Source organism: Coenobita brevimanus, chromosome 21 (assembly GCF_032717465.1).
Source record: "Coenobita brevimanus isolate Jiangsu-jjx chromosome 21, ASM3271746v2, whole genome shotgun sequence".
NCBI classification, from domain to species: domain Eukaryota; kingdom Metazoa; phylum Arthropoda; class Malacostraca; order Decapoda; family Coenobitidae; genus Coenobita; species Coenobita brevimanus.
Genome location: NC_136974.1, coordinates 17,507,509 through 17,533,547, shown reverse-complemented (window position 1 = coordinate 17,533,547; position 26,039 = coordinate 17,507,509). Strand labels below are relative to the sequence as shown.

The 26,039-nt window shown below is 40.6% G+C and overlaps 1 protein-coding gene across 1 annotated transcript in view; it reads right to left on the bottom strand.

Annotated features, from left to right (window-relative positions):
* Positions 1 to 25,475, bottom strand: part of LOC145392111 (lysosomal acid glucosylceramidase-like) — a 224,023-nt gene extending 198,548 nt beyond the window's left edge. Inside the window, exons 1-4 of the mRNA XM_080266565.1 lie at positions 25,371 to 25,475; positions 23,075 to 23,106; positions 16,902 to 17,101; positions 13,788 to 13,929 (exon numbers count right to left, since the gene is read on the bottom strand). Coding sequence (XP_080122691.1) covers positions 13,788 to 13,929; positions 16,902 to 17,101; positions 23,075 to 23,106; positions 25,371 to 25,475 — 479 coding nt within the window. The remainder of the gene's footprint in view (positions 1 to 13,787; positions 13,930 to 16,901; positions 17,102 to 23,074; positions 23,107 to 25,370) is intronic.
* Between the last annotated feature and the right edge of the window lie 564 nt (positions 25,476 to 26,039).

Below are 26,039 nucleotides of genomic sequence, written 5' to 3'. Positions count from 1 at the left end.
GGCCCTAATGAGAGAGGGCAGTGTTTGGAAACTCCCTGTACTGTTGTTTGCAGATGATACTGTGTTGTTGAGTGAAGACGAAGAGGGGCTGCAAGGCTTGGTGGATGAGCCTGGGAGAGTGTGTAAGAAACGGAATCTAGAGGTGAATATAGGGAAGAGTAAAATAATGGTCTTCGAGAGAAGTGAAGGCAGTGAATGTACAGTGAGGCTAGATGGGGAGAAATGGAATATGTGAGTGTGTTTAAGTACTTGGGTAGTGTGATGATTATTGATGGAAGTTTGGAGGGTGAAGTGCTTGAAAGTGTACAACAAGGAAGAAAAGTTGATGGTTCCTTGAAAGCAGTGATAAGAAACAGGGAAGTGAGCATGGAAGTGAAAAAGTTACTACATGACAGTATTGTGATACCAACTCTAACATATGGAAGTGAAGCTTGGACCTTGATGGAGGGACAGAAGTCAAGAGTGAGGGCAGTGGAAATGAGTCACTTGAGAGGAGCCTGTGGAGTCACATGGAGAGACAGACTGACAAATGAGGATGTGAGGGAGCGTTGTGGTGTGAATGTAGATGTGATAACAAGCGTTAGGAGAAACACACTGAGGTGGTTTGGCCATGTGGAGAGGATGGAGAGTGAGAGATTGACGAGAAGAGTGTATGTGAGTGAGGTGGAAGGGGGAAGTGGGAGGGGAAGGCCAATGATGAGATGGAGGGATGGAGGGGAAAGGTATATGAGAGAGGGGTGTGTGAGCTGGGAGCATGGGAGTGAATGGTGGGGGACAGGGCGACATGGAGGCGATTTTTTTGTGGTCACCTCTTACGGGAAGGCGTCTGGCAATAGATAGATAGACTTACTGACAGAGTTAGGAAAGTATATGCCAGAGGAATTAACTGGAGAAGAACAAGGAGGTTTTAGGAAGAGAAGAGGTTGTGTACATTAGATATTCATCCTTAGGTCTTTAGTAGAAAAGGTTCTAGAGAAGGGAAAGAAATTGTATGCAGCCTTCATGGATTTTGAGAAAGCATTTGACAGAGTGGATAGACAAGAAAGTTGGAATTTTTTTTATAAAAACATGGAGTAAATGGGAAGCTGCTGAATGCTGTGAAGAGTTTGCACGGGGGTGCTAAGGCTGCACTGCATGTGGAAACTGAGCGAATTTTTCTGAATGTTGGATTGAATCAGGGATGTGTCATATCTCCACGGTTGGTCAGTCCGTTTATGGATGGGGTTACAAAAGAGATACAAGGTGGGGCAGCGAATGTTGGAGCAGCCCTAATGAGAGAGGGTAGCGCTTTGAAAAGTCATGTTCTGTTGTTTGCAGATGATACTGTATTGTAAGGTGAAGACGATGGGGAATTGCAAGGCTTGGTGAATAAGCTTGAGAGAATGTGTAAGAAACAGAATCTAAAGGTGAGTGTAGGGAAGAGTAAAGTTGTGGTCTTCGAGAGAAATGAATTCATTGAATGCACAGTGAGGATAAAGGATGAGGAAATGGAAAATGTGAGTGTATTTAAGTACTTGGGTAGTGTGACGAGTAAGGATGGAAGTTTGGAGGATGAAGTGCTTGAAAGGGTACAGCACGGAAGTAAGGTTGCTGGTTCATTGAGTCTGAGAAGTGGAAAGGAATTATTTGAAAGGAGCTTGAGGAGTTACATGGAGAAACAGTCTGACAAAATTCCGTTTTGGTGTGGATGTGGATGTGATAGAAAGTGTTAGGAGAAATACGCTGAGATGGTTTGGCCATGTGGAGAGAATGGAGAGACTAGCGAGGTGAGTGTATATGAGTGAGGTGGAGGGGGAGGAGAGGGAGGGGGAGGCCGAGGATGAGATGGAGGGATGGAGTGGAGAGAATTATGAGAGAGGGGTGTGTGAAATGGGAGGAGAACAGCGAAATGGTTGGGTACAGGGCGACATGGAAGCGATTTGTTTGATGCCACCCTTTACGGGATTAAGGCGACTGGCAATATATAGAGATAGAACATAGAAAGGCGAGCTGCACAGCCAGATTCAATTTCAGAAGTGAAAGAATGAAGCTTATTGAAAATTTAAAAGACATGCCCCCCAAAAGGAAGCAAAAACAAAGCCGCCCTTCAGTTAGAAGTAACGAACAGATTCCAGGCTCTACGCTAAGTTATGCTGAGTGCAACACTGATGAGTTGAATGATAAACTAACGAAAGTACCGTACTAAAAGAATCAGCGGAGGTAACAGGGAAAGCTAATACAACCAGAGCCTACAAGAACTGAAAATGACCGTCGATCTTAAACAAATAAAAATAAATAAAGACGAAAGTAAAAACAAAGAACGATGAAACAGAAAATAATGGAATTAAAATAATAAGCTTATCAACAGGAGACATAGAGAAGAAAAAAGAAAAAAAAAGAAACACAGATAAGATCAAAGAAACCATCACAACAGGAAAAAGCCTTAAAAAGGTCCTAAGTAAAATGGCACTAGGAAAGCAATAAATTATGTCACTGAAAGACAAAAACAGTAACGTCATTAAATGCAGAGATAGGATGGTGAAGAGATTTGAAGAATTTTACAAAAGAACTGTATGTATCAGAGACAATAGTACCAATAACTAATTTTTCAGCCGACACATGTGTAATAGCAGTCTGAGGTAACACCAGACGAAGTGGACATTTCTCTTAACCGTATGAAAAGAGGGCAGGCCCTAGGAGAAGATGGAATAGTAGCAGATCTACTATGGGATGCAGGAGTAGAAGTACAAAACAGGCTTGCCCAGTTATTTACTCAGTTTATAAAGGAGAATGAAATTCCTAAATGTGGTGCAATATTGCAATGCGAAAGTTATTTTGCTTTACAAGAAAGACAACACAAAAGATAGTAACTATCGACCCACTGTCTTATAATCAGTTATTCACACATCCTCACGAAAGTCCTTTCGACCGGAGTAACAACAAATTTGTTAGAAAACCAACCTCATGAGCAAGCAGGATTCCAAGGAGACTATTTGACTACGGTACTGATCATCTACACACAGTGACTCAGATAACTGAGAAAACTACAGAATAAAATAAATCAATGAGCTTAGATTTTGTTGATTAAGAAGAGGCTTTCGACTCATTGGAGCACATAGCAATTATAAAATCATTGCGGGAACAAGGAGTAAACAAGAACATTGTAAAACTGCTCGAAAACAAAGACTCGTAAAAAGAATAAGACTGAGAAGGGCGTGAGTCAAGGAGATACAATTTCACCAAAATTATTTACAGCATGCATAGAAAGTAATGTCAGAAAACTAGACTGGAAGAACAAAGGAATAAACAGAGATGATGAAAACCTAGGCCATTTAAAATTACATTGCCGTAATCTCAGAAACAGCAGAGGTATTGCAAGAATTGTTAAATGACCTAATTAGAGAAAGTCTCAAAGTAGGGTTAAAGATGAACCGGAGTAAAACTAATGGGCTAAAGATGAACTGGAGTAAAACTAATGTTTAAATCAAGTACACCAAAGAGTATTTTCGGAGCAAGTGAAAAGATTATTAATGCGAGGAGTACTGTTCTCGGGGCAAATACTAAAACTAACGAAAAACCATGATAAAATAAATAGACGTGTTACAATTGGATGGAAAGTTTTCGGTAAATATAGAGACATAAAAGTAGCTTGCCAATGTGTATGAAACGAAAAGTATACAACGAATATATAATTCCAGTTATGAAATACGGTTGTGAGACCTGGAAACTGACAAAACTGATGGGAAATCAACTAATCTGTTCTCAAAATCAATGTTGGGAATATCTTTAAGAGACAGGGAAAAAGCTGAGCGAGCAGACGAAAGTCAAAAACAGCACAGAAATTATAAAACAACAGAAATGGAGGTGGGCAGGTCATGTAGCAAGAATACGAGATAACCGATGAAGCAAGAAGCTGACTGACTGGACTCCAGTAGATTGTATGCGTAGCAGAAAAGGTGGGACAGGAGGCGGAGAGATGAGATAAAGAAGTCTGCAGGTAAAACATGGCAGAGATTGTCTCAGTCAAGGAATTCCTAGAGATGGTTGGGGGAGCCCTTCGTTCGACAGTGGATATGCAATGGCTGAGTATAAGCCTATATATCTATATTTATCTATCTATCTATCTATCTATCTATCTATCTACCTACCTATATATTTATATATATATTTGGATGTATGTATACAAAACCTCGAATCTCAGTCGTTTGTAGCTACACAAGTTCGGTTTCCTTCATCTAGCAATCTCAGCAAAATGGCAGAATGTATGGGGAATCTGTTTACACAGCCGAATGCACAACTTAGCACTGGTGCCAATGGTGCCAAATAATATCCTTATAATTATGTTCCGAGTGTCGCAATTGTGAGTTGAAGATTACCAATTTTCAGCGATTCCTGTTTTCCCTCTGCCTGCCAAGAATTGTTTTTTAGTACAGACGACTGGCTCATAGACCATGCATCTGCTTGCAATAGTTTTTGTACCATTACACTCATAACTGTATATTAACCCGCCCCGTCCCGACGACGTATGGGTACGTCACCACGATTTGCATTTGCCAGTCCCGGCGACGTACCAGTACGTCGTGCAATTGCAAGGTACCTACTTTGCACAATTTTCAATTTTCGCACGTGATTTTTTGTATGTATACACGGGACACCTTCCTCTATTCCTGTACAAGATACCAAGCAGGGACAATGCCTTACACTGCATAACCTCCCCCCTCCCCCCCTCACGCCATTGTCTTGGCAAAGGACCTGTTACCAGTGACCTGGCTAGTAAAGTTATTCAGGGCCAGAGTGATTCCCCAATCGATGTCAATGTGGAGGACAATGTTTACATAGCATTAGAAGAAGAAACAGCCAGAAATAATGATCAGGTAGTGTGGCAAAAATAGGTCAGGTATGGTGATTAGTTAGTGAGTGAAACAATGCTTATAATGCCTTTATTACTGCTTGAAAACCAATATACTGTCATACTACATATACATTCGTACCAAGTAAATAAATAAATACCGTTTATGAGTGGATAAAATAGTTACCCTCCCATAGAACTCGTTTTCTTTGATGCCAGCATGTTGGAAAACCCACTCAGGTAAGGAGGAACTCCTACCTGGATTGGGCACTTTAAACCTCAGGTGAGCGATTTCTCTATGAATTTTCGATGTTTCTCACCAAAAGCGAAGGTTTTAGCCAAAAAAAAAAAATTCGAAAATACCTCGGGACTGGGGGATGTCGGAGGTGCGGAAAACCTCGGGACGTGACGGGTTAATGCCGATGACATACATTTTGCTGAGAGTAACTTAGTATTTTTGCGATATTTGACTGTTCAACTGAAAGTCGTTTTTCAACAGCACATCTTGCTGCATGAAACCTAAGAATATCCGTTTCGACGCCTGACAGCCCCCTGCTCGATGCGTTGCCGGAATGTAATCCCAATGGGGAATTATTAGTGGCCAATACACCCCTTTAAAAGATTTTAACTGGCATGAAATTGAAAGGGGTTCACCTGTGACTCAATCATAACATCCTGTCAAGTTTAATTGTAATTCTTTTTACAGTTTCAGCTGCGCGACACACACATACACAGCTAGAATTTATTACGGTAGCTATATTAGACTGAATACTCATCCATAAGCTCATCCATGTTGCTGCTAAGTCACTGCACTCCATGACATTCACCAGCCTTGCGGAGTGCTCAAGCCAACTTTATGCCCAGTCAGAAAGAAAAAAATTATAATAATGATAATCCAGAAGGGGCATTGAGAGAATGCAAAACTCGCGATCACCAGCTGATCTAAAAACCGAATATTTGACTCTGCCTGTGATCTTGTCCTATGATATATTACTGTGCACTTCATTCTGGCATAACCAACCTTGGTGGAAGGGTTAACTCTTCCACCAAGTCTGGTTCAAGTCAGATCAAAAGTGTGTAAGTTGAGTCTCGCCGTGAAACCTTGGTATATGACCTTTGCCTATGGGCTTGACCTTTGACTACCTCTTCTCAAAATCGAATATTTTTATTCTTGCCTTATCCTCAACACTTCCACAAAGTTTCGTCTAAAGCAAATAGAAATAATATGTTAGCTTTGTCCTGTGACAGTGACCTTTGACCTAACTTCCCCCCAAACAAGGATAACTCATTGCTGACCCGCAGCCCAGCCACACCAAGGTCAGTGATATTCATATCAAAAGAGTTTTTTTTTTCTTTTTTTCCCACAAGAACAAACAGGTCGAAGTTTGACCTCGCCTTGTGACAATGACCTTTAACTGATCTCCATATTAACTAACTTTGTTCTTATTTTAAACTGAATCGTTCCACCATGTTTGGTGGTTTGGGTGGTTTTAAACTGGATAAAAACCCTGTACGAGTATGTTGATTTCATAGGCGAAACTCTGAGCTTGATCTTAGATCCACGAGTATTCTTGTCGAAAACAATACGAGTAGATCAACCCCTTGGCTGTCTTTCCAGCCTTCCACCAAGATTATTTTTTGTAATTCTTACAGAAGATGAAGAGAAGAAAAAATAATTAAAATGTCATTCATGCACCAGATTAATTCTCCTCCATTCATAAAAAAAATCTGTAAGTTGGACTTAAACTGCTGTAGGTTGAAGTTTGGGGGAAACTATTTTGGGGAAGCGAGTTTCAAAGGTAAGCAGTTAAGGAGTACATGAAATATTATAGGAAGAAGTTTTGATAAGGCAGTGTGACAGTAGAGTCATGAGCGCTACTAAATGATAGTTGCATGGGGGAAGGCGTGGAGTGGTGGCACAATGGATGCAACTTCGTCTGACTATTTGCCATAAAAGTACCTGTAAAATGATGCAAGGGAGACAACATTCCTTCTTACTTGAAGAGGGGCGGAGGGGTTAGTTCATTTGTAACTGAAGGGTTATTAATTATTCTTACAGCTTTGTTCTGAATTTTGTCCAATTGCTTTATGGCAAGCTCTTCACATCCATTGCACAAGGGTGAGCAATACTGAAGTTGAGAGTGCACATGACTCTTGTAAATTTTAGTTAACGGCACATCAGCAAAAAAGTTACGGATCCTGTACGAGAATCCAAGTTTTTTAAAAGGGATTTTAGCAAGTAATCAAATATGAAAGGTTCAGTTAAGGGTACTGTTAAGTGAAACATCGAGAATTTCAGTAGTTTTAGAGGTAGGAATATTGGTCGCGATGATGGTAATATAGGAATCAGGCAATATTTGTCTATTCGTAAATTGTATATATCTGGCTTTCCTAGCATTAAATGAGACAATGATATTTTGTCCCCATTTAGTGATCGTACATAAACCTTGATTGATGGAGATTGTTTTATTGAGTTAGGCATCAGAGATATCAAAATTTGTGAGTGGGTGTTTAAGCGTAAAGGAACAGTGAAGCACTGAGTCATCTGCAGATGAGTGAATGAGATCATGGGCGATAGACGAGAGATCATAACTATGAATTAGGAATAGAGTTGGAGAGAGGACCGGTCCTTGTAGTACGCGGGCATTAATCGAGTGTAAAATGGAATATACATCATCTACCTTTACTCTTATCTTTCTGTCACTGAGATATGAGGAAATCAGTGGAACAAAAGATGATAGCCCGTAGCATGTGAGTTTGGATAGCAGGGAGCGGTGCCGCACTCTGTCGAATGCTTTAGAAATATCAAAGGTTACTGCATGTGTTTCTCCATTTTGGCCAAATGACTGATGCGCAGTTTGAGTCAAGAGATGAGTATATCAGCAGTGGATCTTTCATGGCAAGAACCATACTGTCTGTCAGAAATTACTGTAAGTTGTTGGATTCAACGTGTTTCACAATGTGCTTAATAATTATGGTCTCAAATACTGTACTTTACCAAGAGAAGATGTGATATCTATTGGTCTGCAATCAGAGCGATCACAGGAACGTCCTTTTTTCGGAATTTGGTGGATATTAGCTTCATTCCATGAACTTAGGAATGAAAAAGTACGTATGCATAGTCTGAATAATTTAACTAGAACAGGAGCAAGTTCTGGGGAACACTTTTTCAAAACAAATGGAGGAATTCCTTCTGGACCTAGAGCTCTGTTGGTTGGTAAATTGTCTAAGCTGGATTTACTGTATCTATTCGGTATCTTTGGTGAGGCAATTTTAGGAAAGTCAAATTCTATTACACGAACGTTCTGACTGACTAATTTCTGTCAAACGTACTGGAAAGGATGTTCGCTTTTCCATGTGAGTTATTTGTAGTTTCCATCTGAAGATTTTGGTTGGCTAATAGGTCAAGACTTGTTAAAGTAACTATTGAAAGAACTGAAAGTTGAACAAAGTATTCTATTGTCATTAGGATTATTTGATAGTCTGGATGCTTGGTTGTGAAGAAAGTTTGATTCGCTGAGATTTATTACTGCTTTTGCATGGTTTCTAGCAATTTTAAATTGACTGAAGGATTCGTTTTTTATTTCTGTTTTAAGTAAAAGTTATAACCCAAGGGCTTTTGGGCCGTTGCTTTGGCGTAATTGCTGTCAAACCATTTTGGGGAGCTAGATCTTTTAGTAATATCTTGACTGCAAATGAACAATCCCATGCCAGTTTGTATTAAGGCATTATTGTGGGGCCGGGTAGAACTTATGTCAATGGAGATGAAAGATTGCCATGGAATATCAGCAAGATAATTTCTAAATCCATTCCAGTCTGCCCTGTCAAAGTACCATCTGGTCACCATGAGGGTTCAGAACGGGAAGGTTTGGGGCAACAGACTTATGAGGTTATGATGAGATTGTGGCCGGAGGATCCAAGTGGTGACATTAACTCTATCCTGTATTGATCTGGGTTGTTTGTCACAAACAGAACCAAGAGACAGGTGCTATGGTAAGGATTATCTGGTATTCTAGTTGGCTTTTTTACCAGTTGCGGGAGATTAAACGATTCTGCAAACAGCTTGCATTCTAGACCGTATCGTCAGTCCTGGCAGAATGCAATAACCATACTACATTATGGACGTTAAAATTACCTAAAACAGTAATTTCGGTGGTAAGGGTGAGATTGGTCAACTGTGTGGACATTGAGTCAAACACTCTGGGTTCTGAAGAAGCATTTGAGGGGGAAATAAACAATACAGATTTATTTGGTTAGATTTAGGTAATTTAGTTTGTATAGTGGCCAGGATAATCAATGTAAGCTGAAGAAAAGTTGAAGATAGTACCAACTGCATATTCAGAAATGGTATAACAGTAGGTGCCACCCTTCATATGGAAGTTTGTGAGAAGAAGGTAACCAGGAAAACCAAATGCGGATAATCCAGCGGAGGGAGAGATTTGGGTCTCTGTGAAGAATAAAGCCAGAGGGGATACAGATTGGAGGAAAAAGGGAACAGGATTTAGATTGGTACTAAGACCACGGATGCTAGTAAAATATAAGGCCCAACCCTCACTTCTCCACTGAAGAGCACGATGTGTGGTTGCTTCAACCGCTGTCGGCACAGTAGCTTGAATACGACCTGGAGGGAACCGTGTCACCTGCCCCACCCTGCCGGTGGTGGCTATCCGAGGTACCGCCGAATTCGCTTTTAATACTGCAGCGGCCATTGCTAAAAGGGGATGGAAATATAAGGTGTGATGTCTAATGTGCATGCAGTGTGGTGTAGACAGTTGGAGGTGGAGGTATTACGAGAGTATGCTCGCCATCTCTCTGTGTTAATGAAAACACTGAAAATGTTCAGCAATATGAGATGGTTAGGAACAGGCCCTGAGGGCTGGTGAAACGGGAGTTCCTGCTCTCCCTGTCAACAGGTTGCCATCCACCACGTGAGTACCGTCCTATTCGACCAGTGCTACAGTCTACTCTCTTAAAAATTAAAATCGGATGAACATCAATTGAACTATTCTGTTCACACACACACACACACACACACACACACACACACACACACACACACACACACACAGTGGCGTTCGTCCAGTAACACGTAATGCCTGTTTTCGAACGGGTTCGGACAGAAGAAAGCACACCTAAGCTGATGGCTTGAGCACGACAGAGGTCACGAGCAAATTCACCATCTGTCAGGGCACAATGAAAAACAAGGACTGCTGGGCTTCAGGAACGACTGACATGTAATATATCCCCAAGCTCGGACCCGGATACAGAGAGAGAGAGAGAGAGAGAGAGAGAGAGAGAGAGAGAGAGAGAGAGAGAGAATCCATGTTGAAGCAAAACAAATGGCACTATGAGTCATAATTTAGTACTGGGCGTGTGGGTTAGTAACAAACTGAGCCAAGCGTGTTGCAGTCGATGAACAGCATAAGTCAGGCAAAAGCTCATGTGCCGCCAGAAATTATAAGCAGATTTTCTCTTGCTGACAGGTTTAACAGAACAAGGCTGCGTCAGGTTATTTGTTGACATAGGTACATCAAGTTAGCCCCTTCAGTGCGGTGACGCCTCTCATTTCTTCTGACGATTTGGTTAAACTCGGAAGATTTTTTTTTTTTTTTTTTGCGGGGGGTAGGGTTAGGTACAGCCAGCGCCGTAGAGTATGACGCTGGGTACAGCAGTCACTAACATCTTCACTACTTGAGGTATCTCCTGAACCAAACAAAAACCGTCTGGGTAGCAGGAAAAATAAGCAAAAAATGATGATGGGGAGTAAGTGTGGTCAAAGGTACAGTTAAACTCATAATTATGTCCATGATAGTGACTGGAACATTTATTTACGATATTAAAAGGGTAATTAGTATCGGTATACCATAGTACATCTTGCAAGAATAAACTTAAAAAGACGTGGCCTGCTATCAACAAGATGAAGGAATTTACCGTATTTAACATTGTCTATGGCCAAAAATTAAATCTTGATAAAAATTTGATTATCGATTTCCAATAAAGCTTTCCTTTGCATATGCTAATTCGGAAAGTTCAAACTTATGTATCAGGAAGCTCAGCTGAACATTAGTCAACAGCTGCATCCGTATGTGGGTAATATGAATAAACTAAGGTGACATCATAGTGACGCTTGTTACTAGCTTTTTCATTTATAGGACTCCATTTACAAGCCATTTCACCTGGGGTTATGGAGTTACTCTCCCATGGTTGTGTCCTTTTGAGTTCTGTATTCGTGATAACACAGGATAATTCTTTCCGCTAAGAGCGAGTCGTGCAAGCCTGAGAGTGAATACTGTCACCATTCTCTCATGATTGAGACATCTCTAGCACTGTGTTCTAGATAACGGTGAACTATTTTAGTTAGGTGAGAATGTGTCATATGTGCGTGAACATTAATTATGAACAAATCTATCATGTCAACTCCTATCCTATGATGCATTGCTCGTTTAATTTTTGCTGTCTCCAGACGATTTTGTTCAGCTTAGGAGCGACCTTACTAACTGATGAGTTACTTATATCCTTAATTACCCCTTTCACTACTAGAAATGCCTTCTAAACTGAAGAAAACAGTCTATTAGGAGCAAAAATAAAATGAAAATGGCGTCCTCTCAGGTGGCAAACTACAAACACAAGCACATCAATCACCGTTTCAGCCGTCGCCGAGGCAGTGTTGGTCCACCTGCGGAATATGGCCTTCTCAGGCGGTGTGAAATATAACCAGCCAGCTCCGGCCATTAATCTCGGTAACAACTCTCTGCTAACTTGTGACTCCCTTCGCGTAGCGACAATTATTTATACTTGCACTGCACCAGATGTATATACTACATACTGGGTCGCCGTTTTTATTCTGAGTTGCAAAATACAGACCGATTCGTCTCGGCCAAAAAGAATGGATTGCTGCTGTTGTGTGGTGTCGAAGCACTGTAGGCACAGGTGGAGGAGAGAAGGAGAGGGAGAAGGGCCAGGAGAGAATAAAGATCGGGAAGGAGGGACAAGGGGGGAGACAGGTTGAGAAGAGGCAGTGGAAACTATGGAGTGGGGGAGAAAGGGAGAAGGAAGTGAGATGCAGAATGGAGGGGACGGGGTGTTGGGGTGAGGTGGGGGAGAGAAGGAGAAGAAGAAGAGGAGAGGGATGTCTGATTGATGGGTGTGGGAAGGAAGGGAGAGAAAGAACGGAAGGATGAAATAGTGTACTGGTAACTAGGGTGGGAGGACAAAGGAAGAAGGGAAAACTACAGGATGAGAGGTGTGTCAAGGTGAAGAGGGTAGGGGAGGGAGGGAGGGACGGAGAAGGGGAAGGAAAGCATGATAGAGTACCGGTGTAAGTGAGGGATTGTTTGTGACAGACTGGGGGTGGAATGGAGTGGGCTAAGAGAGTGAATGTACAGTAGGACGTACTGTGTACAAAAGCGTTGACAGAGTAGCTGTAAAAGAAGAAGCAGGAGGAAGAGGATGAGGAAACGAAAAGCAAAGGTAAAAGAAAAAGAAGACGGGAGATGGAGATAAAGAAGAATAAGGAAGAAGAAGAAGCTATATACATATATATAGAAAATGCAGGCATTAATGTGTATATGTGGTTTTCTCTTTTTAACATTAAGTGGAATGTATAATATGAATTATGAATACAGACGTTCGAAAGTACGATAGCAAGACAGAAAATCTCTCTCCTTACAACTTCCAAATAATGAACATTGCAAGACAGTAAGAAAAGTAACAAGGCTGAAAAGCATGAATGATTTTGTGTGGTAATGGTGGGAAGTAGCTGAACTAAAATGAAGCTACTTATCATAATGGAAGTTGTAGCACTGGCTATGCATTTGTTCTTGTGTTGAGGGTATGATGTGGAGAGGTAACTAGAGAAATGCATATGTAAAAACTAAGGAGATCTGAGCAAGAAGGCAAAGGAAGGAGTAAGGGAAATTGGAAGCGACAATGTAGGCTAAGGATAGGTAATTATGAGAGAGAGAGAGAGAGAGAGAGAGAGAGAGACTGGAGGAGAAGCTGATGTGAGGAAAATCATAGAGCAAATGGATGAAAGCAAAAGAGAAAGAGGTGAGAACGGGGAAAACGGTTATCGAAGAATAGGAGGAAGCGAGTTGATGAAAGGACAAAATGCTGAAGAACATTATGACTTGTAGTTTTAAACAGTGACCATCGACAACAGCCGATATAAAATGAAAAGATAAGAAGTACTAGAAATTACGGCAAATGACAGAGCACAGTAAGATAACATTTTGGAAATTAAAGATATTCTCAGTTCAGGCTTACTGAGATGTCTGGCGTAATGACAAAAGTTTGACCGAAAACATTGTAGCGTGGAGCAAGGAATTTCAAACAAATGTAAGAAGATCGGGAGTGGAGCACGGATGATGTAACTCATAATGGCGGCCAGAAAGTCTATTGAATGAAAGGTAATTGTACTTCAGTTTTCCGTGTGAAAAAAAGACCAAGTTTTTTGGATATAAAACAAATTAAGGCAAATGAACTAGAGTCAAAGTGATGGAAACTGTCATCCTTTCTCTGGATTGTGTGAATGAGAGCACACAGCGAGAAGGAAAAGTGTAATTTGACAGACTAAGGCGAAGGAGTGCCTCGGCAGGCTGTCAACAAGGAACCCATTTCTTTGTGTCAGGCAACGAGATTCAATCGGTAATGGTTCTAAATACAGTACGTTGAATCCTGTAAAATCATCCCTTTCTCAGTTTGAAACTTATTATTAGAATTTATCACTGAAATTAAAGTAGGATGTAGCTTTCACATCATGCGTGCAAAAAACAATGTGAACAAAACTTTATGATATGGTAGAAATGAAATCCCGTATCTTCACCTCATGGACTGCCTTGTCTACGAGCTGAGTAAAGAACTTTCATGTAAATTAATGTGCCCGATAAATTGGAGAGAATAAGGAAGTATAGGATGAGACAAAAGGATACAACAATTCCGACACTTCCCTGCTACCTACCTAAGCAGCAGATCCTGTGCGGGTGGTGAAAGCGAAAGGATGTTTAGAGAGGTTGCATCAGTGAAGGCTCCACCCCACCCCATCACACTCTGGTACTGCTGATCCACGTCAAGAGTCAGATCCACAGATCGGGACCAAGGACCTGGTAGGAAAACATGGGGTTCGCATGACTGAGGTGAGACTGGGGAGGAAATGGAAGAGGGGATACTCTGACTTAGAGAATGGGAAGAGAAGACTCTGTACTGGCATGCGTGATTGACAAGGAAAACACCCTGGATTATAGAGTGGCACAACGATAACGCTACAGTTCAAATACCTGTCCTGGGTAAAGAACAATCTGTCGAAAGATTCTGTAATCGGCCTGGATATCAAAGGGCATCTAGATTGGATTGCAGGTAGTGTACGCTTCCAATTACAGTACATCACCACTAACACCACCCCCATGATGTTGAGAATGGTATTTGTAACCTGTGGGAGGAGATGAATGTGATCTAATTGCCACGAGGGATCACACTGAGTGGAGTACCACAGCTTCCCTCTTCTCTTTCCTCTCTCCCAAACCTAATTTTGCTGTTTGTCTCCTTCTCCTACCTCTCCTCACCCTTTCCTACCTCCCCTCCCCCCCTCGCCCTCATCCACCAACATCGACATGAAGATGTTCCGTCTCTGATCATATCTCAGAAGGGTTCAACCTGGGTCGAAACATTTGCAAAAAGTTCCATATGTGGGTATGATTCTCGTAAGTAAGTAACGTTTCCGTACTGCCATACTGTCTAAGTGATTAAAGGGAAAATGCAAGAATGGATCAAATGTTAATAGAAACTGTCCTTTCCAAGCAAAATTAAAGGAGACAAGAAAGCTTAATTCACGATTCGTGCATGTCGAGATGCCTGATACATTTAAAGGAATGGAGATAACGGTAGGAAAGATAAGCTGTAAAAGACTGTTGTAAAGTAAACCATTTCTGTATTTTTGACATGCAGTGTATACTGGTTGTATGCGAATGAAGGGGTGCTTATATTACACATTAAAAGTCAAGGTATCCAGCCAAAATGTTGAAAAGAGAAATTTACAGTGCAGATGAGAAAGAAAACAAAAAGTTATTGAGCACAGCGGTAAAAGAAATAGAGACTGGTGGACGTCCTAGAAAACATAATAACTAAATGAACTCAATACTTTAACATCTTGATAACATCTGTTTTTAGAGATCCACCCAAACATAGGAACTGGAATCTTCACAAGGCTGAAGAAAACTCTCCACACAGATGTTAGCTGCTGTGAGTCGTAAATTTCTTCACTCTGGTGACATATGTTTTATTTGATTTATGAAATCACCTTACAGTTTTACTCGCTTTGAGAAAATTTGACTGAATAATGCCAACAATGTAAAGAAATAATGGAATAAAAATGTCTCTTTATAAATGTCCAGGAGAAGAAAACAGTGGTCTGTGGGGGTCATATTGTGCCGGTTACAAATTTAGTTAACTAATCAAGTACTATATGTAAGACAGATGTGGACAAGAAGAGTACTTTTTGAACTGCAAACACTGGGTACACAAGATGGGGTAGTGAAGTGAGTAGTAGCTTGAGGCTGGAGGTAGATATCTGATGTTGTAGATGCAGGGGCATAATGGAAGATCAACAAGATTTTGGTGACCAGAGATGAGTCACTGGAGACTGTGGACAATGTCATCGGTGCGGGGATGGTGTCGAGGTAATGTCATCGGTGCTGGGATGGTGTCGAGGTAATGTCATCGGTGTGGGTATGGTGTCGAGAAAGGTGTCACTGCAAGGGTACGTAGTGACTAGATTATGTCCAGAGAATACTTATTCATCCTGACATCTCATGCTTTCTCCTTTTCCACAAGCGGGAAGTATTTGCTACCTATTTGGTTGTAAAATAGAGGATATAGTAAGACTGGAATGCAAGGACACAGAATGATCCCATGGATTTGTGAGAAGAATGGTGAATAACGTAACCTCATCAGAACTGAGACTATGGCTGGGAGTGTAATGCATCAGAGAACAAGCAGAAAGTAGGGGACTGAGATGGTTTGGACATTTCCATAAGATGGGTTAGGTGAGTCGGGTGAGGAGGTGTAGAAGTATAGAACTGCCTGGCCATCGACGGAAAGGTGGACCGGGGAAGACATGAGAGGAGTGGTGAGTGCTGAGCTTGGATCTAGAGGTATTACTGGAGAGCTGGTGCTCACCAGGGCATTGTGGGAAACTGCTCTCAGGTGAACCGGTCTGACTCAGGCTACATGGAAAATTAACGTAATATCAAAAATCCCTCACTGACATCATTCAGAGGCTTTAAATACAATATTGTGTTCTGGAAGTTGGAAGAATCATCTAAAATAATGCATCATCAGACAGCAGGATTAAAGACAAAAAAAAGTTACTGAAACACATAGAACCTGTTATAAATTGATTTAGCACAAACATTTATGTAATAAGAAATTATACAAGAACACACAGAAAATATGAATGAGTTATTTGAACTGAGGTATGTTAGAGTTATTGTTTAAAGAAGGAAGGAGGAACCGAGGTCCTTGTGTAGGGAAAATGACACCGTAAGCTAGAACACTCGGAATATGCAAGTAGGTGAGCCTCATATGCCCAATGTAAAATATAAAGTGACTTCTAGTGGCAAGCTTAGGCATATAGGAAAAGTCTTTAATACACCTTTATCGAGCAGAGTCTTTCCGACAAGCGTAATACTGTCTAATATAAGTCAGAAAAGATTTTAAATGCATTTTCGGCATGAAGGAATTAAAGGCGGATCGTCAGCGTAAGAGGGGAGAAAACCTGGGGACGGTTTCACAGTTGCCGCAACATGTTCTGATCCGTAGGCATACTGGTACCTGCTCTTCTCTTAAGTTGCAAGTTAAAGCACATGTTTTACTATAAGTGCTGACTGTATTATGGGTATTCAGATGAAATTTGATTGGGAGCGGGCAAATTATTACTGTGAAGCTGATCGTTTTGGTTAGCTTCAATGCTAATCTTTGTTTGCATTAAAGCGGTTAGGCTTCCTCTGATGGGATTATGAATATGGAGAAAAACTTACACCTGAAAGGATTATTTGACTACATCTTTCCCTCACCCCACCTGCTTCCCTGCCTGCGAAGAAGTCCTGCGTGGCGTAGAACCTGTTCTCGGCCCTGTCGCTGGTGTACAGGAGATACTGGCCCTCTGGCGGCAGCGTCGGTGGCGGCAGGTCATCGCAGTAACTGGAGTTGCACACACACACGAATGAGCTCTCGCCAAAGTCACGAGGCACGCATGGCTTCTGCTGCTGGCCCCAGCATCTGGCTGGTAGGGAGAGAGGAGGGAGAAATGAAAAGAGACAGAGGAAGAAATCTATAAGACACGAGAGAGAGAGAGAGAGAGAGAGAGAGAGAGAGAGAGAGAGAGAGAGAGAGACAGACAGACAGACAGACAGACAGACAGAGATAGAGAGACAGAGAGAGAGAGAGAGAGAGAGAGAGAGAGAGAGAGAGAGAGAGAGAGAGAGAGAGAACGTATGAAGGGAAGGGGCTCTCACCAGTCACAAGGCACGCATGGTTGCTGCTGCTGGGCCTGGCTTCTGGCTGTTAGGAAGACAGGAGGGAGGAAAGAGGAAGACAGACGGAGGAAAGAGTTTATATGACTGAGGGAGAGAGGAAAAGGCGGAAAATCAGAAGTATGGCAGGAGCTCTCGCGGCATCTATCTCGGAGGGGAAGACGAGAAAGGAGAGTCAGGAAGGGTAGGAATTTAGCTGATTAAGGGAGGGAGAGAAGAGGAAAGAGAGAAAAAAGGAAGGAAGGAATTTAAGTGAGGGAATTAGATCCGGCCAAAGTAAAGCAGCACGCATGATATCTCTTCACTCCGGCATCTAGCCAGAAGAGAGAGAGAGAGAGAGAGAGAGAGAGAGAGAGAGAGAATATCTGTGTGAGGGTGAAATGAGAAAAAGAAACTGAAATACTTGTATGAATAATTTATATATATATATATATATATATATATATATATATATATATATATATATATATATATATATATATATATATATATATATATATATATATATATATATATATATATATAATAAAAAAAAGTGAAGAACCATTATGGCATTCATTACGATCATCATCGCCATCATCATCATTATAACCTCTTTCTTTTACCTGCCGGAAAGAGTCAGTCCGTCGGCTATCAAGTTGATGTTATTGTTGTTGTTACTGTGGTTGTGGTTGATGAGCAGCCCCTGTCTGTCGGGCCGAGAAGATCTATCAACCGTACGGATGGAAACATTCTCCTCTTCAGGGCTGCCCCGTGCAGTGGTAATGTTCCTTTGAGCAGGGCAACACCTCCCCACAACGAGGTGCGGTACGGAGTGTAGAGATTTTGTTCTCGCATGGATGTCGCATTTGCCTATCTGCACTTATTTAAAGGGAGCACAGTAGTAGGTTCCTCATCAACCCGTTATCTGATTATATGGTTACCACCCAGCGTTGTAAATTGTTTCCTGGTTTACAGGAAATAAATGGGCTTGTTATTTAATGTAGAGCCACCTGAAGTGGATACAAGAGTAACAGAAAGTGATCGAAAGGTTGCGAGAAACAGGAAAAGAAGACGGTTGACACAGAAAAACAATAAAATTGAAGGAAGAAGTAGGCAGTACTATATTAAGTGATGATGGCTGTCACCATCCACCACTAAGGGGTACCACAACCTATACTCGATTCCACGGAGTCTGACGCACTGATTTTGCCAGCCGAGGACAGGTGGATCTGGTAACACTGCGCGACGTACTCGGGCGGTGATTGGTGGATTTCCGTTGTGTTTGAAGGTGCTCCAAAGTGACTTTGTATTTCAACCAAGGCCCTCTGTGATTTGTAAGATACCGGATTATACAGATACAAATTAAAGCAATGATATCTTTAATGATAAATATGTGCATTTTAAATTACTAGAGATAAATCTGAACGACAATGATAACAAAAAGTAAGTAAAGTCGCGACTGGACGCAAGCGGACAAGTCAGCGACTGTGGCGGGAATTCAGACGTTCATAGCAAGGTAGTTCCGAGGTCCTGTGAAGGCTTGAATGTTTTTCCCACCACTACTACACAGTGTTACAGTCTACAGTCTACACCATGCCCTTCATTACCTCATCTGCTAATATACAACCTGACCCTATATATGCTTAGCTAATCTTTTGATAATTATGATTTGTGTAAGCACACACACACACACACACACACACACACACACACACACACACACACCTCACTGAGGCCAATACATCATATACATGCTATTCCATTCTCAGTATATATAGTGTACATACATATTTTCATTACCTTCATAGGCAACAGTACCTTTATAAATCTTCATTTGTTTGTATTCCCAGTCAGATTCAGTAGAATTATTTCTTACATGAATAAGTTTGGTGTCTGATTTTCCCAAACATTTTCGTATCATAAGAGACAGACATACAGACGGACACCCTATCCCTGGTCACAGTGCATCCTCAAGCATGTATCTTTGCCCCCTCGACAGAGAGCCGGGAAAGTAATGGATTACATCATTATAGAATGAACCGATTTTTTTTTAATGGTGGAAGAAAGGAAAGTAAGATAAAAGCAAACTCCATGAGAAAATAATAGTTGAAATATGCTGCTATAATAAAACCGCGTGCAGTATAAACGAAATCAAACATAATTAAATGAATTTAAACCAGTCGCTGACTTGTCCGTATGCATCCAGTCGCGACTTTACTTACTTTTTGTTATCATTGTCGTTCAGGTTTAACTCTAGTAATTTAAAATGCACATATTTATCATTAAAGATATCATTGTTTTAATTTGTATCTGTATAATCCGGTATCTTACAAATCACAGAGGGCCTTGGTTGAAATACAAAGTCACTTTGGAGCACCTTCAAACAAAACGGAAATCCACCAATCACCGCCCGAGTACGTCTCGCAGTGTTACCAGATCCACCTGTCCTCGGCTGGCAAAATCAGTGCGTCAGACTCCGTGGAACCGAGTATAGTCAAGTGTTCCTTCGTAGTTGCATGATTCAGCTAACCACTTCGTTACATTATCATTTACCTGTACCACAACCATCCACAGTCTTCTTGGTCTACTACACAAACTCTTACCGGGAAGCTCACTCACACATTCAAATTTCTTCATCCTCTCTTATTCCATTCTCTTCTCTTATCTCTACTAACACACTCGCTTCAAGTCGATTAGCAACATACTCGCTTTCTCCACATCTTCCCAAATCGCCTTATTATTTATCATATTGACTACACAACTCAATATGCATTCTTCATTATACTCACTTCCATTATTCTTGCTCCTGCCATAACTAAGTCTCACACCCATATGTTAATGTAGCCAATAGTGCACCTTCATGCAATCCTCTAGCAGCCTCCACACTTAAACTTCTGATTAACAGCAAGGCCTTCATTGCAAAAGCCAGCTTCCTTCGCAGTACAACGACACTTTCGGGTCCGTTCGTACATTTACCTCTCTTTTCTATTACTCTGCCGACCTATTTATATTCTCTGTTAATTTCAAGTCTGTCTTCATTCGCTACCACATCAAACTGAAAGTTACTTTCTTTTCCAGTAACCACCACTCTTGCCAACATAAAGACGACTCGAAAGACCAAAGTTCAGTAATAACAGCCGGTTCCTTACTACCTCTTGCGAGATGTAGGGACAGGAGAATAGGTTACTCTAGTCAAAAACATTAAAGAGTACGTGATCGGACTATACACCTGGTCGCCTTACATAATCGAAAAACTTCTAGCCACCTACTAACATCTCTGCACTTAAGTCCTTTTATTTTTTCTTATTCTTGCTTTGTCTTTACGATTGTATTTTGTTTAATGTAGGCGAAACTTCTCAATGGAAATTACTTACATATAGCCTTCCTTAAGTTCTTCGGAACGAGAGATCACTCACATGTTGAGTAAAACTGTCTGAAGGTTGCAAAAGTGTAAAAGATAGCACATTATGGTAATGAAGGGGTTAAGGATTCACACCGATGCGCAGAAGACCTGATATCCACCTCGAGTGTTGCCTCACACCACTGTACCACCAAGGGAATAATACCAGCTTTCAGTCCGTCGTTGGACTAAAGGAGAGATTGACCGCAGGCAATAGCCAAGGAAGGAGGACAGGAGAAAACGTGAGATAGGCGATTACATTCATGGCAAAGACAAGGTACGTAGTTCATCAGGAAAAGAAATAGGGACATTTTGATCAGAAGAGGAAATTATGAGCATATTATCACTATGAGATAAACCAAAGGAAAACAGAAGGCATAAAGTGGAGCAACAGTGATTTTGTGTGTGGAAAAGGCACTTTATGGAGGAAAAAAAAAGTGAAGAACTTGGAGGGAAAGAGCGAAATGACAGAAATACAAGCGTTGGGATAAGAAGGCAAATGGAAGCCAAGATATGAGAGGAATGGTAATTTCATCAGGGGAAAAGACAAGAGATAGAAAGACGGAGAAATCTCGGGGAGAAAGGGAACGGGGAGAACATAATCAAGAAGAGGGGATGGAGGACAGGACGAAAGATATGGATGGCATGGTGATTATATTAGTGGGAGAGACAAGGCAATTTATTGGGAGAATTATAAGGAGGAATTAGAGGAAGAGGAAAATGGGAATAATATTTATGAGAGTCCCAGGAACCATACTGGGAGAGGGAGGGGGTAAGGTTTGGAAAGATTGTGAAGTTAAAAGGGAAGGAGCGAAGGCTGTTGTGAAAAGAGCTAGGAAAGTGTGAGAGGAGAAAGTGGTAGGAAAAAATGTGGACAAATGGGAAGAATATTTATGGAGAGACCTAGTAAACGGATCAGGGGTGAAGGCTGGGTGAAAGTGAAGTTAAAATGTAAGAAGTGAACACTGTTATTTGGAAAAGAGTTGGAAAAGCGCGAGAGAAGGACCGAAATATAAAGAATATCTGTACAGTATACAAGATACAGAAGTGAAGCACTTCTTGGAAATGGGAACAGTCTCTGTACCGTAGCAGCATCTCTCTCTCTCTCTCTCTCTCTCTCTCTGCGCGCGCGCGCGTGTGTGTGTTTGGGTGCCTGCGTGCTTGTGTGTGTGTGTGTGTGTGTGTGTGTGTGTGTGTGTTCTTACCTTACCTACTTGTTCTTACCTAATTGTATCTTTACAGGAATGAGTCAAGCTCGTACTGTCTCGTGTTCTGAACCATTTTTGTCATACATATCTTTACATTTATGAATAGTTTCGGCACACACTGTTTCATTCGGTAGTACATTCCACTGATCAATTGCTTTATTTGGGGAAGTGAATTTCCTGACGTCTTTCTCACCTCTCTGGACAGTTTTTTACAGTGTCCTCTTGATGTTGCTTCCGCATAAGTTACATACCGGTATACTCATTTAGGTTTACTTTCTCTTTTCTTGTGATGCATTTATATAACATAATCATGGCTTCTCTTTTCTTTCTCTCTTGTCATGTTTGTAGGTTTATTTTTTCTAGCTTTTCTTCATAGCTTGGATCCCTTAAGCTTGGAGCCCATCTTGTGGCAGCCCTTTGTAGCTTTTCCATCTTATCTATGCGTTTTTTGAGAAGTGGATGCCAGACTACAGATGCATACTCCAGAGTGGGTCAAATGGAAGACGTGATTATTTTTCTCAGCATGTCTTCATTTACATACGTGAATGTTACCCTCATATTAGCAAGCAGTGTGTACATGTTCTTTAGGTTGTCATTTATGTGGTCAGTCGGTGATAGTCTGTTAATTCCTCTTTTTCTGATGTGCGTAGGGTTGAACTTTCTGACTTATAATCCCAGTCTGTTTTTTTTTTCACTTTTACCAAACTTTATTGCATGGCATTTCTCCACACTGAATTCCACTTGCCTTCTACTGATCCATTCATGTAGCTTATTTGATTCTTCATGTAACTCTATGCAAGAGTGTGTGTTGTAATTTTTCTTTTGTATTTTTGCATCATCAGCGCACATATTTAGATAGTTTCCATTTCCAATGTTACCGTCTATGTCATTTACATATACTAGAAACATAACTGGTGCCAGCACTGAGCCCTGCAGAACTCCACTTGTCACTTTTCTCCATGATGAGTAATTTCTCCCTAGTACTGTTCTCATAAGCTTAGTGATAGTACAAATGCTCACTTCGGCTGTTTTTCGCCCGAAAACAGGAGTTTTGGTCCAGCACGGCCAAATTTGCGTCAGATGGCTACTTTCAGCTACCGCCAGTGGCTGATGTGGATAGATAGCCTACTTAGGTGTGGAGTAGAATGATGCATGGAGTACCTGCAGCACGAAATTGCAATCTAGTTTACGTAATGTGGCCACAGACGAAATTATGATGATGGGACGTTGGGGTTCCGTGCTAGAAGTACATATTTTCACATTCACTTTTTTTAAATATTGTACTGGTGTATGGCACTATAAACACTCCCGTAATGCACTATAAACACTCATGCTACACACAGTCACATTAGTCACGGTAAAACACACGTTTCTTATTCTCCTTACATTACTTGATTTTATGATTTAATTTTGTTTACTTCCATTTACTTATATTAGTTTCATTATATACACTATTTACGCATCATTATCAGTTAGTCCATTATTTAGAATTTCTCAACTTCGACTGGAAGTCGGGAGTAAGCACAATATCTTTGGCAAAAAGGCATGACCCAGATTTGCATCCGATGGCTACTTTCAGATACCGTCAGCTGCTGATGTGGATAGACAGTCCATTTTGGTGTAGAGTAGGTGTATGCATGGAGTACTTGTAATATGGAAACGCAACCTGGTGTATGTAATTCTGCCAGTCAAAATTATGATGATGGGAAATTGGGGTTCTGTCCTAATTCTACGTATTTTCACATTCACTTTTTTTTTTTTTTTTTTTAAATATTATATTGGTATAAGGCATGGGAGGGGACGAGGGGAGTCCGTCACCCCATCGTCAGTCACACGCTAAGGGGAAACTCAAACAGTTTCGACCAAATGTGCGAAAAACCGTGTCTGTATATATACAGACTTGGCAGTTTATGGTATTATGAGTTAGTCCGTATATGTATATATATGGACTCTGCAGTTTTGACACTGTTGAATTGCCCGTGTATGTACTGTCACGGCACGGAATGGATTAATGAATTAGTAACACATGATTTTCCCTTTCTAAAACCGAATTGTCTTGCCGTTACAGTGTTTTTCCAGGTGCTTTACCCAAAGTTTCTGTATCAGCTTCTCTAGTAACATGCTTACGACACTGGTCAGTGATACTGGTCGGTAGTTAATTGAATTTAGTCTATTTCCTTTCTTGAAAAGGGGAACAATGCTTTCTTCCAGATATCAGGTAGTTTACCTTGTTTCAAGGATTCTCTGAATACTAAATGTATTGGTCTGTTTAGCTCTTCTGCACATTCATGCAAGACCGAACATGAAATCTCGTCAGGACCATTAGGTTTTCCTTTGTCTAATTTACTCATGGGCCTCTTGTTTCGATATACTTATATTTGCTAATATGTGTGGGCATGGTTGTTGGGGTCTTCTGGTTCTCTTTTTCTGATGTTTCCCTTTACATGTTGTTTTAGGAAAAACTGCATAAGATCGGGGATCTTTTGATCCCAACAGCTTCCATAGCTTCTTACAGCTAGAGAATTCGAGTTTATGTTTGTGTTGAAATCTCCAGTTAGTAGCCTATATTTCTTTCAGATTTTCCTCCATTCTATACAGTATAGTAGGGTTCTTAAATTCTGAATTTTCCTCTCTGCCACATTTTCATATTCACCTCTATCCCAAGTGTTTGTCCTGGATGGCATATATAAATTTGCCACAGTTATTTTCCCTTCAGATGTATTAATCTCTACTGCAATTAATTCTACTAGGGAGATTACATCTAGCTCTAGCTCTTTGACTTGGAGTCTATTCTTCGTTAGTATCATAACTCCCTTTTTCAAGGTGCTCTCTGTCTACATCAAATATTAATGTCATCAAACTTTCCGGAGTCGTTGCATATCCTTGGAGTTAATTTTGTTTCTGTTAGACAAATAATATGAGGCTCATTTTCTTTGGTATAATCTTTTATCTCTAATAAATGATTACCATTCTATCTATATCTGAGTATATCAGCTTGGTCATATTTTTAAAATATTTTGACACTGGATGAGTGTACAACCATGCATTTTAGTCTCTGCTGTTAATGTGCCATTTTCTTGTAACCCTACTACTTTATTTAAAAAAAAATAAAGTTTACTTCTCTCTTCATCTGATTTATCATTATTATTATTATTATTTTTATTTTTTTTTGGTTTATCTCTCTCTTCCTTTTGTAGTCCCCAATCCTTTTGAGTTAGACATCTTTTATCCATACATCTTTATATTTCTCACATACCTTGAGTTTGTTAGCTTTTTTATTATTTTTCTACAGCGGTAACACTTCCGAAGGTTACTTTGAGGGGCCTTGACTTATTTTTCTCATATTTCCCAAGCCTTTTAAATTCCTCTACATCTTTCACACATATCTTCTCTGATACTACTTTCATTATGTACATTATACTTACCATCTCCTTTTTGTCTCTAGTGATTCTGTTCCTTAATTCTTCTTTATCTTTATCAGTGATTACCGCAGGTTTGTTAATCACTGCAGTCTCCTTTATCAGCCCCATGATGTCCTTTACTTCCCATGTCATGTTTTTTGGTTTAGTCTTGTTTTCTAGATCTTGTCTCCCCATGTATTTTGTACTTCCTCTGTGTAACTTATCATTTCATTTGCCTAGGTTATTTTCTCATAAATGTCTTCCCTTTGGATTATCCAACTACCTGCTTGCCTACTTATGTCTTTATCGTTGTTGTAATCCTTCAAAATTCTCTCATGGGTGACTACTGTATTTCCCATTTTGCTCGTTTTCATCTTTAGAAGGGCTACCTCAGTTTGTAGCTCAACTTTAGTTGCATCTTTTCTATTTAAATCCTTTGCTAATTCCTCATTTTCTTTTACCCCTTTGTTGGTACAGTTCCTTCCTTATTTTGTCCAAGTCCAGGTTGAAGGATTCTTCCAGTTTATTCACTTTCTCCGCTAATTTATTAATTATATTCAGTTCCACCAGGTCTATGTAATCATCATTATGTTTTCTACTGTAACCCTTTCTCATACCTAGATGCATTTCTTGAATGTACGCCATCTTACAGACAAATAATTTCTACTGACAGTCCGGCATCTCACTCTACTC